General features: G+C 43.3%; 1 protein-coding gene across 1 annotated transcript in view; it reads right to left on the bottom strand.

Annotated features, from left to right (window-relative positions):
* The window catches only part of KIAA1549L (KIAA1549 like), a 173,540-nt gene that overhangs the window by 104,422 nt on the left and 52,957 nt on the right, over positions 1–16,161 (bottom strand). The window contains exons 8-11 of the mRNA XM_017530550.2: positions 15,211–15,430; positions 14,239–14,372; positions 6,344–6,506; positions 4,591–4,650 (exon numbers count right to left, since the gene is read on the bottom strand). Coding sequence (XP_017386039.2) covers positions 4,591–4,650; positions 6,344–6,506; positions 14,239–14,372; positions 15,211–15,430 — 577 coding nt within the window. The remainder of the gene's footprint in view (positions 1–4,590; positions 4,651–6,343; positions 6,507–14,238; positions 14,373–15,210; positions 15,431–16,161) is intronic.

The raw sequence follows: 16,161 nt of genomic DNA on the forward strand, positions 1-16,161 counted from the left end.
AGGGTCTCTCTCTGTTGCCCAGGCTGGAATGCAGTGGCAGGATCATGGCTCACTGCAGCCTCGACCTCCTGGGCTCAAGCAATCCTCCAGTCTCAGCCTTCAAGTAGCCAGAACTACAGGCATGAACCACCACATCGGCTATTTTTTTTTTTTTTTTGGGGGGGTAGGGATCAGATCTTGCTATGTTGCCCAGACTGGTCTCAAACTCCTGGGCTCAAGCAATCCTTCCATCTCAGCCTCCCAAAGTGCTGAGATTACAGGTGTGAGCCAACATACCCAACAAATAAAAATTTTTTGTTAAAAAAAAAAAAAGCCTCCAGAGAAGTGCCAGAGGCTGTGGGAACCTCCCAAGGAGTTACAGGGGATCAACTGGACAATCTCCACAACTTCATCGCCAGTCTTTACGAAGGGAATGTGTCTTTCTTAGGGGGCAGCTGGGGAGGAGACAGGGCCCTGAGTTTGCATCCTGGCTTCCCCTTTCTGAGTGTCCTCAGGCAAGTTGCTGAGTTTCTCTATGCCTCAGTTCCTCATCTGAAAACACAGGAATCATGATCTACTACTGATTGTGTCACTGCTAAGAAAAGATAATTCAATAAAAAATCCTTCTAGCCTGGTGCTATCATAAGGCCCTCAAGGAAATGCCAATAAAAGATAGCTGCTATTGCTACAATGTGCCCCTTCTTTGCTAAACACATCCTTACCAAAGGAAGAAAACACCTGCAAAGCATGGAAAGGGGTCTCAGGACATGGCTCCTCCCCCTTCCACTGAAAAATGTGGCAGGCTCAGGCTCCCGTACCCTCTCTGTTCACCGGGACGGCGGCAGAAAGGGGTGTGTACCCCTCTATCTCACAGAGACACAGAAACCACAGAACCACAGAAGGTCGGATCTGGCACAGATAACCAGGAAGATAACAGCTCCCTAGCACATCAGCCAGGGCCCTGGCCCCCCAGCCTTGGCCACCACTCACAGCTTAGAGGAGTCGGACACATCCCCAGCTGGGTTCAAAGGAGCTTTGTCCAGAAGATTCAATGACTTTCGCATTACCGTTCTCTTACTCATTCTTTATTCACAATCACACTGGGGCCAGGTTCAGACTTCCGTACTCAGGCTAAATTGTCTTATTTGTGGTTGGATCCTACATATTTAGCACTGAAAGAATCTTAATACTCAGCTAATACTTCTCCCTCCTCCTACAAAAGGAGAATGTGAAGTCCACGTGGCCCGAGTGGCTTGCTCAAGGACACGCTAGGTTAGAAAATGGCAGAGCTGCCGGGCGCGGTGGCTCACGCCTGTAATCCCAGCACTTTGGGAGGCTGAGGTGGGTGGATCACGAGGTCAAGAGATCAAGACCATCCTGGTCAACATGGTGAAACCCCGTCTCTACTAAAAATACAGAAAAATTAGCTGGGCATGGTGGCGCATGCCTGTAATCCCAGCTACCCAGGAGGCTGAGGCAGGAGAATTGCCGGTACCCAGGAGGCGGAGGTTGCAGTGAGCCGAGATTGCACCATTGCACTCCAGCCTGGATAACAAGAGTGAAACTCCGTCTCAAAAAAAAAAAAAAAGAAAGAAAGAAAGAAAGAAAAAAAGAAGAAAATGGCAGAGCTGAGACCAGAAGAAATTCTACCTTTGCTGGGTCTGGGATATTTGGCCTCTGGCGGGTGAAATAAAGGCAGACGGATAAGCCTGAAATCAGCTCTCCCCTCTGTCTGGTGGCAATATTGAATCTGCACATTTCTATCCTGCCTCATATATACAAACCTCACTGCAGGACCCCTGAGTGGCAGGTAGCCCCTGGGTTCTCTGTAAAGACAGACTTCAGGAGTCACCTTAAGCCAATGATTTTCCATCAAGAAGGAACCTACCCTCTGAGATAGGAGAAGTATGTACAGTTTGCAAAAATCTATTTAATATAAGTTTAGTTGGAAAACAGATGAAAACATGTCAGGCTTTTGTAATACAAACTACAGAAGAGAGACGGCTTCAAATCCTCTTGGCTGTTAGAAATGAGCAGAAGACAGAAAGCCTGTGATGCATGTCCAGGATTAAAGGCTGGATGGATCTCTTAGGTCCCCATCCACTACCCTTTTGGTAAATTATGGGGTAGTTTGGTTGGTGACTACCTAGGGTTTCAGAAGGTGGCCATGGATCAAAGAGAAGGCAGGATGATCACCCTGAGACCTGGTTCCAGCCCCTCCCAAGCCCTAACCAGCTGATCCAGCTGGCCCTAAACACAGTGATGGAAGCCTCTGTTTATTCTGAACACAAACAGCAATAACAAATAAGGGGTTCATAAGTGAGTGGGCAGAGAACTAAACATGAGGAGATCCTGAAAACATGACCCAGCATGGAGCTTTTGATTGAGGTTATGTCACCAAAACAGAGGCAGGGCAAGACACGGGTAGATGAGGAAAGGATGACCCAAGAGGTTAAGGACCACCTGTGGCGAAGGGTGGATGTGTTATCGCTTCATGTAAACCTTAAAGTTTATAGAAAGGAGGAATAGCTCTACATTAAAAAACACCCGGAGGAAATGTGATTTTGTAAATGTTACATAAGCCAGTGGCTCCAAAAATGTGTTGCTGGGTTAGCACTGTTTCCCTCTTGGGCATAAACCTTGGTGGGTTGGCTGTTTTGCTTGCTTTCTTAGCAGGTAAAATCATTTCCGCACACCGATGGCTCTGCAGCGGGGGGAAAGAAATGCACTGTTCTACAGTTTAGAAGAGTTCTCGAGCAGGCTTCATCCAGCAGGGGTGTGCCGTCCTTAGTATTTTAGGCAGCAGCCCATCTGCTGCTTGTTTGGGACAGGGAGTGAGAGAGGGGATGGGAGAGGACAGAAGGGAGGTTTGGGACCAGGCTGCTTACCCAGCACATCTTCTAGGACTTGCAGGATCTTCCTCCAGCCTGTTACAGGCCAACCTGTGTCCCCCTCCAATTCCAATTCTTTTTTTTTTTTGAGACATGGTCTCACTTTGTTGGCCAGGGTGGAGTGCAGTGGCATGCTCTTGGCTCACTACTACCTCTTTCTCCTGGTTTCAAGTGATTCTCCAGCCTCGAGCTCCCAAGTAGCTGGGTTACTGGCACCCACCACCATGCTGGGCTAATATTTTTTTTGTATTTTTAGTAGAGATGGGGTTACACCATGTTGGTCAGGCTGCTCTCAAACTTCTGACCTCAAGCAATCCACCCTCCTTAGCCTCCCAAAGTTCGGGGATTACAGGCATGAGCCACCACACCTCGTCTGTCCCCACAAATTCCTATGTTGAAGCCCTAACCCCCAAGAACCTCAGAATGTGACTGTATTTAGAGATTGGTCCTTTTAAGAAGTAATAAAGTTAGGCTGGGTATGGCGGCTTACACCTGTAATCCCAGCACTGTGGTAGGCCAAGGCGGACAGATTGCCTGAGGTCAGGAGTTCGAGAACAGCCAGGTCAACATGGTGAAACCCCATCTCTATTAAAAATACAAAAAAAAATTAGCTAGGTATGGTGGTGCTTGCCTGTAACCCCAACTACTTGGGAGGCTGAGGCAGGAGAATCGCTTGAACCCAGGAGGTGGAGGTTGCAATGAACTGAGACCACACCAATGCACTCCAGCCTGAGCCACAGGAACAACTCGGTCTCAGAAAAAAAAAAAAAAAAGAAGTAATGAAGTTAAAATTAGGTCATATTGGGGGGGCCCTAATTGAATATGATTGGTGTCCTTGAAAGAAGAGGAGACTGGGATAGAGACAGACCCAGAGGAAAGGACATGTGAAGATGCAGCAGGAAGATGACTAAACCAAGGAGAGAGGTCTACAAAGAAGGCGATCAGACATCTAGTCTCGAGGACTGACAGCAGATAAATGCCTGTTGTTGAAGCCCCCGGTCTGCGGCACTTGGTTATGGCAGTGCCAACAGACTCATATATTTCTCCTCCTGTTCCTCTCCTTCCTGGCTAGGCTGGCCACTTTTCCTCCTACAAACATCTGCTCTTCAGCTCCCAATCCTTGTTTCTCCAATTCCCAGAACTACTGTCTGGCTTATGAAATACACAAAGAAGAACTTTTTTGCTGTTCCATAAAGCTCCCCTGGAAAATGTCAAGAAACAAAAGAGAAAACACCACCAGAAGAATCCGCTTCTACTTCCAAACACCCTCACTGTCAGGACATGCCAGGATGAGTGTGGGTGCATGCCGTGCCAGGACAAAGAGGCCAGTACAAGCCCAGCCTTCCTCTAACTTTAATTTGGGTTTTGTAGGGCAGTGCAGAAAGGCCTTCCATCTGTAAACTGATCACCATTCACAGGGACATGCCCTAGACCTCCTTGGGTTAATGCTGTAACTCTGATAGAGTCGCTTTTTCCAAAGAGGGGGCCACTGAGTGAGGACTTGAAAGCTGTTTTAAATGGTTTAGCTCATATTCATCTCCATTGTGATGTCTTATGTTATCTACTCCATTCACTTCTGCTCCTGTAGAAGTAACTTCCTGACTTATAAGACAGGAGCAAAGAAAAGTGCCAATCTTATTACTGAATGGCCTGAAATAAAAAAAAAAAAAAAAAAAAATCTGACAGCACGAAGAGGGGAAATAACAAAGTAAGAGATTACCTGTAATTACCCAATAGTCTCTGGTAGTTTCTGATATGTCCAGGTTGGGATATTCCAGCGCTAAAACAAACAAGAAACACGCCCAATTACTTTTATAGGTTTGATTTGTTTCATTTTATTTATTTGTTTATTTATTTATATTTCAGATGGGATCTTGATATGTTGCTCAGGCTGTTCTTGAACTCCTGGGCTCAAGCGGTCCTTCTACCTAAGCCTCCTGAGTAGCTGGGACTACGAGCGTGTGTTATGGCACCTGGCTTATTTGAAATTTTGTTAAGGAAAAAATAGCAAGCAGCTAAATCCTGCTTTGTGATTCTTAGGGATTCTAGGACATAACGGACCAAAACAATCTCACTGTTTGGAAAACTAAAAGACTCAGTAAAGGGCCAACTTGTAGATGGACAGTTCTCCAGGATTTGTGAATTTCTGCCCTTTCAGTTTTTTCATCAAAATCTTCTGTTCAAACAGAACACCTTCTTCAACAAGACCCATAGCAGGAACCTGTCTGCTGTAACTTTCTCTTTTAAAATTATCTGACCATCACTAACATTGTTAGGAATGATTACCTTTTGGACGGCTTTTTTCAATGTCAAGGACTTAAGTTTAGTAGCCAAATGCTTGTAACAAAAGGTCCATATTTCTTTACAGGTATGGTGACTGCTGGAGTTGATACATGCAAAGGGATTGGTACATTGCCTTGGCATATGGTTAGTGCTCAATAAATTGTAGTTGTTTTCAGAAATAAAAGAATGATGGAAAATAAAGTCTTCATATGCTGATATGTGATGTAATGCCATCATTTATGACATCATCTTTTTTCTAAAATCCAGAGTCATCTTTCTTTACTATGTGGACATTTACACGAGCTTGCCATTAAACAAAGATTTGAAAAAAAATTGAGTGGCTACAGTGTGCTGAGTATATTCATGCACATTATCTTGTTTATTTACAGTAACGAAAACAGCTACAGGAAAGAAATTATGAGACTATTTTGCTAATATGTATTAAAAAATAAGCTTGCCTAGCGATCTTGTGAAATGTAAGAATGTTTAAATTTAGGAGTTCAAACCTTTCCATCCTTTGGCTACCAAATAAACATTTGGATACAAAATGTAGCCTGCTGCATCTTTGAAGTCTATGCCTGTTGCATGTTAATGAGATTATATAACTGAAACGTTAGAGGAAGATGAGGCCACAGAGGCTGAGGCCACTGTGGGGATCTCAGCAAGTGAAGTCACACTGTGGACTGCAAATGAGTCACACTATGATATCTGGAGGCAGGGCCGATCCCGAAGGCCTGGGAACATTTGATGGCGTCAGCGGGAGAAAAACCATAGCAACCCAGATTGCGCAGAGGACAGCTGCCCTAGCAGGCAGAATTGCAAGCTCAGAAGGTAGACTGCTTGGGTTCAAACCTCAGGCCCCATGGCTCACTATGTGAGAGTGGGTATCTTATGAAACCTCTTGGAACTTCAGTTTTCTCCTCTACAAAACGGGGCTAATTTTGCACCTGTCTTATAGGGCCGTTCTGAGGATTAAATGAGATAAGAGAAATGTGAAGGATGAAAGCACCCAGCAAGTGCTTTCTTTGAGGTGCACTAAACTTCATCAATTCAACCTTAATGCATCACATATTTTAGCTGTCACTTTATGATAAAGGAGGTCATATGTGGCCTGGCACCATAACTGTTTGCTAAATGGAGAAAGGCCCCAGGGGAAACACTGGGGTCCCCGTCGGCATGGCCATACTCACGTTCAGCAATGGTTAGTGGTGGGTAAGTGAGGTAGAATCCCACCAGCTCAGCCGAGAGCTGGGTGAGGAGGCTGCTGGCGACGGTGCCATTGAGGAACGTGCTCTGATTGCCCACGACGTACACCAAGGTGACTGCCTGGGAGGCGTTGGACGTGCTTACAATCTGAATCAACACAGGAGAAAAGGGGAGGGAGACAGGTCAAATAAGACCAGGGTCTGTTTCATGGAGGCCATGGGAGGTGGAGGCTAAGCAGGAGCTGAGGGAAGGAATGAAAGGGGTTTGGTGAAACAGCAAGGAAGAGACAAGAGTAACCATCATCATTTCTGATTGTTTGCTGTACGCCAGGCAGGGTGCTAAGGGCACGTCATCTTATTTAAAGTTTACCACAACCCTAGGAGCTGTAACCAGTGATAACTCCCTTTCACAGTTGAGGAAACTGAGGCCCAGAATGATCAAGGGACCCACCCGAGGTCACACAACTAATAAGGGGCAGTCAGGATTCAAACCCAGGTGGTTCAACTCCAGGTCCTTAACCACTGCTATGTGTATCTTTTCCTGGGTTAAATAGTCTCAGGTTACTTTTATGATTCTAAAAATATAAAATAGAGCATTGGCATGTTACATTTAAGGAGGGCTCAACTGCTCAGACAGAGAAAGCCTGAATCAAATTTTCAGGGAATTTGAAAGTTGAAAGGACCAAGAGCGAACAGAGCTGATCACCAGCCTGGCCATGGGCAGAGTGACAGAACCTAATTAGAAAAGGAATTCAGAGGCTGGGTGCAGTGGCTCACGCCTGCAATCCCAGCACTTTCGGAGGCCAAGGAGGGCGGATCACCTGAAGTTGGAAGTTTGAGACCAGCCTGGTCAACATGGTGAAAACCTGTTTCTACTGAAAAAAACTCAAAAAACAAAAATTAGCCAGGCATGGTCGTGGGTACCTGCAATCCCAGCTACTCAGGAGGCTGAGGCAGGAGAATCAATTGAACCTGGGAGGTGGAGGTTGCAGTGAGCTGAGATTGCACCAGTGCACTCCAGCCTGGGAGACAGAGCTTCTGTCTCCAAAAAAAAAGGAAATCAGAACTATAGAATACGTTCTTTAGAGAGCAATTACACTTCCTCATGGTCTATTAATTCAATATAGAATGTGTAGAACATCCTATGAGATGGCGTGGTTTTCTTCTCACATTTTGTCTAAGCCAGTTTTTCAGTTGCTGGAAATGAAGCTTTCTGGGTCAATGTGTGAACAAAAATATCCCACAGATGAGACTTGAAAAACATCGTTAGAAGGAAGTTATTCAACGTGGTGAGGCCTTTTTTTGTGAATTTCTGTGCTGGGTGCCTTCCCTTCCCCTCCAGATGTGCCTGCCACCCACCCTCTCTACCCTGTCTGGTGCCCCCAGAGACAGACCCTTCTGGAGAACCCCAATGGGCTCCACCGCCTTCAGGAGCATATAGGAGAGAGGGAGGTGGGTGAGGTCAGAGTACTGATGCCCAGGACTCCCTCCTTGCGGGGTCAGTGAACCTCGTACCACCCTGCACTCACCCCCTCGGGTCCCAGCTGTTAGAGCCTTGGGTAATGTACTGCTCCTGTGGTTCCCCTGGAGCCTGCCCACTCTACTTTCTACAAAGCCACCTTCATTGGAGTGCAGCCTCCCTTTCCTGTCAGGATACCGACTAACACCCTATCTTTCCCAGACCTTTGTGTGCTCAGACACTAACATCTCTGCCACTTTCCTTTGTTAAAAAAAATTTACAGACTTTAAAAAATGATACATATTTATCTATATGTATGCGGTACATTTGATATTTTGTTACATGCATAGAATGTGTAATGATCAAGTCAGGGTTTTTAGGAAATCCATTACCAGGAAACTATCTAGAAGAGCTCTTCATTTTATTTCCCACTTTTTCCCGTAAGTGGATATTTTAGAGACAGGGTCTCACTCTGCTGGCCAAGCTGAAGTGCAGTGACCTGATCATAGTTCACTGCAGCCTTGAACCCCTAGGCTTAAGCAACCCTCCCGCCTCAGCCTCCCAGATAGCTGGGACTACAGGCACACACTACCACTCCCAGCTAATTTACTTTATTATTGTAGAGATGGGATCTCACTTTGTTGCCCAGGCTAGTCTCAAACTCCTGGGCTCAAATGATCCTCCCATCCCAGCCTCTCAAAGTGCTGGGATTGCAACTGTGAGCCATCACACCTGGTCCCTTCTAAACTGTTTAATCCAGAACCTGTATTCCCATGACTAACAATAAATCAGCAGGTCTGTTCGACTCTGACTCTCTTCTCAGGAAGTATTTTTGGAATGTGGTTGAGCCTCTTTCCCAAGGCATGAATGCCTGTGGCTAACCATATTCTTTCCCAAGGTACCAAAAAGAAAGGCACTTCTTTCTGAAAAATTCAAAAAACTTCACCATACTGCCACCTAAAAAAAAAACAATAACTAAAAAAAAACCCTTTTAAATCTTTATCTGTATTGTGAACATTCCATTTTTTACCTCTCAACAAAACCAAATTCTGGCTGAGTGTGGTGGCGCATGCCAGTAATCCCGCACTTTGAGAAACTGAGGCGGGTGGATCACTTGAGCCCAGGAGTTCAAGCCAGCCTGGGCAACACAGCAAAACCCTGTCTCTACAAAAAGAAAAAAAACAAAAAAAATTCGCCAAGCCTGATGTTGCATGCCTACAGTCCCAGCTACTTGGGAGGCTGAGGCAGGAGGATAACCTGAGTCCAGGAGCTCAAGGCTGGAGTGAGCCACGATCATGCCACTGCACTCCAGCCTAGGAGACAGTCAGACCCTGCCTCCGAAACAAAACGAAACAAAAACCTAAATGGAGCCTGAGGAAGCCTACAAAGTCTGCAACATGGGTGCCTCTGTATATACTACACTTGTCCAGCTAAATTATAACTATTTTTTATTGTGGTAAAATGCCCACATACAATTTAACCCTTTTAAGTGTATAGTTCAGTGGCATTGAGTGCATTCACACTGTTGTACAGCCATCACAACCACCCATCTTTAGAACTTCTTTATCATCCCAAACAGAATCTCTAGACCCACTAAACAACTCCTAACGACTCCCTCCTCACAGCCCCTGGAAGCCACCATTCTACTTTCTAGAGACCTCTTATAAGTGGAATTGCTTATTAATTTGACAGCTCTAGATACCTTTCATAAGAGAAATCATCTAGTATTTGTCCTTTTGTGGTTGGCTTATTTCACTTAGCAAAATGCCCTCAAGGCTCATCCATGTTGTAGCATGCATCAGAATTTCCTTCCTTTAAAAAATGTTTCTGCATTCCAATCATCCATTATTTCCTTCCTTTTTATTTCTTTTTTTTTTGTTTGGGACGGAGTTTCACTCTTGTCACCCAGGCTGGAGTGCAATGGCATGTTCTTAGCTCATCGCAACCTCCACCTCCCAGGTTTAAGTGATTTGCCTGTCTCAGCCTTCCAAGTAGCTGGGATTACAGGCGTGCACCACCACGCCTGGCTAATTTTGTAATTTTATTATAGATGGGGTTTCTCCATGTTGGTCGGGCTGCTCTCAAACTCCCAACCTCAGGTGATCCACCTGCCTCAGCCTCCCAAAGTGCTGGAATTACAGGCATGAGCCACGATGCCTGGTCTCCTTCCTTTAAAGGCTGAATAATATTCCACTGTATGTATGTATGCCATTTGATTATCCACTTATTAATTAATGGACACATGGGTTGCTTCCACCTTTTGGCTGTTGTGAATAATGCTACTATGTACATGGGCGTATAAATACCTGTTTGAGTCCCTACTTTAATTCTTTTTGGTATATACTGAGAAATCAAAGTACTGAACCATATGGTAATTCTACATTTAGTTATTTGAGAAACCACCATGCTGCCTTCCACAGTGGATGCACTATTCAACATTCCCACTAGCAATGCACCAGGGTTCCAATTTCTCCACACCGTCCTCAACATTTAGTATTTTCCATTTTTGGAGAATAGCCATCCCAATAGCTGTGAGTAGGTATCTCATGGTTTTGATTTGCATTTCTTTAATGATTAGTGATGTAGAGCATCTTGTCACGTGCTTAAGTCGTCTGTATATCTTTTTTGGAGAAATGCCTATTCAAGTTCTTTGCTAATGTCTTAATTGGATTGTTTGGTTTTATTATTGAGTTGTAGGTAATAGCTATACATTTTGGATACTAACTGCTTACCAGATATATGATTTGCAAATATTTTTCATTTATTCTATGAGTTGCCTTTTCACTCTGCTAGTAGTGTTTTTTGATGCACTAAAGTTTTTAATTTGGATGAAGTCTAATTTGCATACTTTTTCTTTTGTTTGCCTGTGTCAGGTCCAACAGATCATTGCCAAATACACTGTGTCACGAAGTGTTCCCCCTGTATTTTCCTATAAAAATCCTATTGTTTTAGATCTTACATTTAGATCTTTGATCCATTTGGAGTTGCATTTGGTGGATGGTGTTAGGTAAGGATCCAACTTCATTCTTTTGCATGTGAATATTCAGTTTTTCTAATTTGTTAAAAAGACTGTCCCTTCTCCATTGAATAGCCTTGGCACCTTTGTTAAAAACCTTTTGACCATATACAAGAGGGTTTATTTCTGGGCTATCTGTTCTATTCCAATTGTTTGGATGTCTGCCTTTATGAGAGAACCACATTGTTTTGACTATCGTAGCTTTGTACTAAGTTTTGAAATCAGGAAGTGTGGGGCCTCCAACTTCTTCTTCCTTTTCAAGATTGCTTTGGCTACGCCAAGCCCCTTGAGATTCATGGGAATTTTAGGGTTAATTTTTCTATTTCTGTGAAAAACAATCACTGGGATTACATTAAATCTTCAGATCCCTTTGGGTAGTAACAATCAATATTAAGTCTCACAGTACATAAACACAGGAAGTCTTTCCATTTATTTGTGTTTTCTTCAATATACTCATTTTTTATAGGTAAGAAAAGTGAGCTCATTCTTGATATATATTTAAGACTAGGTCCAAGAATAAGAGGCCTACTGGTTAAAAGTCATGGCAATGGTCCCTGAAATTCATGCCCTGTCCCCCAATAGGAACAGTCCCTACAGGGGACACTTTCCTATCACCCTTTAACTCTTAGATTCCTGTAGCCTCTAACCTCATCTCTTACTTACCCCTTACTCACGCCGTGGCTCATTTAGCTAATAAGACCCGTAGGCTGATGGAACAGAAACCTGTTGTTTGCCGGCCCAGCAGCCATCCTCCCTTCCTGATAGCACCAGAATTTTCCTCAGGGAACCACCTCTCCTCTCTGCTCATGTGTTCTGGATGGGGCTGCCCCACCCTGGTTTCAGGAGTGGTCAGGCCTAGTTGATCGGGATACTTCATCTCCTTGGCCACAGTTACTGATCCAGAAAGGGCACAGCGTGTTCAATGAAAGCTAATCCCAGGATTTTTACTAGAATGAAACCAGAAAAGGCACTTTGGTCCACAAGACTGTGAGCAACAAGGAGGAGACGGGGATGTGAGGGGTCACCCCATGGGCTCTGTGGACAATGGCAGTGCAGAGAAAAGCCAGTCAAGAAATGAAGAGAGAACTTGATGAAGAAATCATCTAATCACCTGGATACAATTGTGCCTGAAGTAGGTAAGTGTGAACCTTTCAGTTACATGAGCCAATCACTTCCTCTTTTTGCTTAAGCCTCATCAGCTTAGATTCTGTCCCAGGAAACCAAAAACATCCTAATCGAGTCCACTGTAATCTAGTCCCTAATACCAAAGCTATACACTTTTTTTGTTGTTGTTTATTTTTCAATGACTCTCTGAGCAAATTAAATATTTACATGGTCTTATTCCACAAATGATTCCAAGTGCCTTACAAATTATATATTATACAATAAAAGGAAAGGTTATTAATTACAAAACCAGGTCCTGGGGAAAGACAACCCCAAGGGAGCGGCAGCATGTAGGTGCCATGCATAATATAGAGGCCCAGAGGGTTACTAAATCCAGGCAACAAATTTGGCTCTGGGCTTCCTGTCAGCCAAGGCAAAAATGGAAACAGGATTAATAAAAACAATTCATCTAACTATCCATTCATTTCAAAATTGCTTAAATGTTCAAGAATATCTAAAATTCATTTTGATGTAATCTTCAAATCACCTCCTATTGTCTTTTCCAAGGAAGGTTTGTTACTTGATTTATAAAGTTTCCTCTAATGACCCATAACTACCATACAACAACACAAGGAGACTTCTTAAGGCCAAGGGCAGCTTACCTTGGTGTCCTTTCCAGTGCCTGATAAATAGCAGGCACTCCGTAAGTCTGTGCTTCCTGAATACAATTAAAGTATGCTGTGCTGCCAAAATCTAACTAGGCTCATGCACCTGTGAGGATCACAAAACCAATCAGAAAGAAAAAGAGTTCCCACAAGAGAGCTGAGTCACACTCCTTACATAAATCTTCAGTCTGTGACACATTTTTAGATGTTCATCTAACATGAACCAAATCATAATGAGATACTTCCATCTACACTTTGGATGAATCTAGAACAGGAAACCTGCTCACTCAAGTTAAATTGTATGCTTTCTACATCATACTGCCTTTGCTGATAATTCACTAATGCTAAATGTCCACTGCAAAACCACTGGGCCTAATAGCAAAGGCTTTAGTTCAGTAGTCAAAACAGAGACATTGAAAAGAAGAGTGAATTGGGGACCAGATGAATATCACTAAGAAGCATCTGTCTTTTGTGGGATGATGTCTATGTAATTGCAAAACAATTTTTAAAAGATCTGAGAAAGGCTTTTGGTGCTGTGTACATTGTTAGTCCAAAAAGCTGCGCTACGGTGCACCAGGTGCGGTGGTTCACACCTGCAATATCAGCACTTCGGGAGGCCGCGATGGGAGAAACACTTGAGCCCAGGAGTTTGAGACCAGCCTGGGCAACATAGGGAGACCCCATCTCTACAAACAACTAAAAACTTTAAAAAGGGGCAGTTTAAATGTTCAAGAGCATCTAAAATCCTGTCCCCCCATAGCAGCAGCCCCTACAGGGAACACTTTCCCATCACCCTTTAACTCTTAGGCTCCTGTAGCTTCTAACCTCAGCTCTTACTTCCTCCTCACTCATGCCATGATGCATCTCAGGGATTTCCCTGGGAAAGAATTCCCTTGTTTGACACAGGCTTCATTAAGGACCCCATTTCTACACTGCACCAACATGAGCATAGCATAGTGGATAAGAGCATGGGCTTTTGACTCAGGTCCTTTTTCCATTCTTTATCAACTGTGTGATCTTCTGGAAGTTTCTTAGCCTCTCTCTCAGTTCTCTCTTCTATGAAATGGGAGTAAGAATACCTCAGAAGGATTTCTTAAGTATTATGTAGCAAAATATTTGTAAAACACTTAGCACAGCTCCTGGCACATAGTAAAGCCTTCAATATAAAATGTGTGTGTATGTGTCTGAGCGTGTGTATGTGTCTGAGCGTGTGTATGTGTGTGAGTTTATGTGTGTGTGTGTTGGCATGTGTCTAAACTAAGGTGACTGGAATATAACCCAATGCAAATAACAGAATGGGCAAATCTTGGTGACTTAGCTATTTAGAAGTGATTCATTTATTCATTTTATATCAGACATTTAACATATACATTACAGCCTAGTTCAACTTTTCAAAATAATTAAATGTATTGGAAAGGCCTCAGAAAGCATCCCATGGGGAAAGAAATATAAAACCCCAAACCACAGTAGGTGGACAGTGACACAGCATCCCTCCCGTCACGGCCAGACCCCAGACACCCTCACCAATGCCTGAAGCACAAAGATACATTTATACATGGCAGCTCTGAAAGGGAAGACCCAAGTCATTTCTTGCCAGAATCCGGATTGTGGTTGTCTGAAGCACCTTCCTCCCTACCTGAATCGTCAAGTTGCTTTTGGTATTCAGGACTTTCCTCTCGGCGTCCTGGAATGCTTTCTGCAACCGCTGTTCCATTGTCTGAGCAAACTTGCAGGACTGGATGTTGTCAGCTTGGCTCACAAACTGCAGCACTAGAATGAGAGCAGTAAATCAGTGCTCACCAAAGCTCTATGTCTCAGTTCCTTGGATTTAACAGCGGTCATAATATAAAACAGCATGATTTTAGATGAGAGGAATTAGGCAAATAAGTAATAAGCCCAGACAAGGTTTGAGTGTAGTTTGGAAAGTGGCCCTTAAGATGATTTATAACATAGAAGAATTAAAATCATGATCAAACCAGAGATTCCCTCCAATCAAAGGATTTTATATTATTTGAATGGAATATGTAGACGTCTGCTCCAAGACTGAAAAATCATAACCTAAGAGAGATCATGCCTCCTATTTCTTTGGAGGGAAGAAAATCAATTGACCTTCATTGCTAAGTTGATTGTTTCAATTTTAAGAGTTTCTCCACTCTTGTAGTTTACAAACTTTGCAGACCAGAAATCCCCGGAAAGTTTGAAAAAAAAAATATTCTAAGGCCTAAACTCAGAGATTCTGATTCAATGCCATCTGGAACCCATTGCTCCAAATCATAGATTTTTTTTTTTTTCTGCATGTTCAACTCTTACTGGCATCCACTGATCGTACAGAAAGAAATATAAAATATAGTACTTGGTGCTCAAAAGTACTAAGTATGTAAACTGGGAAGAAGACTCCTATGATAGAACACTTCTAACCACTCCAGGGTTGGAGGAGTTTCGACTGATGTGCAAGGAACTTGGACTTTTCAGTGGCAGGACCCTTTGAAGATAGTTCACAAGGACTTTAGAAAATGCACAGCAGCTAGTAATGAAGTTTTTAAACAGGTGTCCACTTGGTACGGCCCTGACCCCAGAATGGATGAAAATCCTTTCCTGAGTCACTTGCCTGTTTTCAGCTGGAAGTAGCCTGCAGGCTGGGGATTCCATGGGGAGGCAAGTACTGCCACAGACTGCAAGTTTGGAGTGTGTTGCTTCAGGTCTGCAGTGACATTGCTGACTCCATACACACCCAACATTTCCATCACCACAGCAGGCAAGTACACCAGCCTCCCTTTGGTAGCATAATAACCAACGGTGACATTATGAGAATATTCCAGAATGTCAACCTACAAAACAAAAGGACCCACAAAACCCATTGTTTATTTCCACTGTACTTTAAGTTCTTGGTATTTCTCAGAACCACGGCTGTTAGAAGCAAGGGTGGAGAACAGAATGTTCTCATTCAATAAATGCTCTTAATAATCCTATGAAGTATAATCTGGATTGACAAGTCTCAAAATACCACAGAAACAACAAAATATAATTTACACCAAACCTTTATGGAATAGAATTAAGTCTGTGTCTTTTTTATTCTTTAAGTGCCTCAGTATACTCTTGTGAGCATGAATTATTATTACCAAAAAGGTAAAGAGGAAAGAGTAGTTTGAAGAAATGCTGGAAAAAGTCACATTATATTTCTCATCACTTATGAGGATTAAAAGGTAGAAATGATAAGTGGGGACACCTTTGGGGCACAGGTCAAGAAGTAAGCAAAGTGAATTCCTCTTTGTAGAGTCAGAGAGAAAATTCGTTCAGACTCTGTCATTGGCTTGTAAACTGGTTCGAGACCAAGGCAGGGCTGCAGCACAGAGAATTCCTCCTACAGCTGAACCCTAGGAGGCAATGATGGTCTGAGCTCCTTCTGTCCCAGGGGTTTTTAAAATTTGTTTTGGTTTTTATATATTAAACGTAATGTTTATTATAGAATTTGTATATTTGAAAAACAGAGAAAAGAGTAACATACATACAAACACACACACACACACACACACACACACACACACACACACGTATGAAG

The sequence above is a fragment of the Cebus imitator genome, unplaced genomic scaffold (assembly GCF_001604975.1).
Source record: "Cebus imitator isolate Cc_AM_T3 unplaced genomic scaffold, Cebus_imitator-1.0 Scaffold66, whole genome shotgun sequence".
Taxonomy (NCBI): Eukaryota; Metazoa; Chordata; class Mammalia; order Primates; family Cebidae; genus Cebus; species Cebus imitator.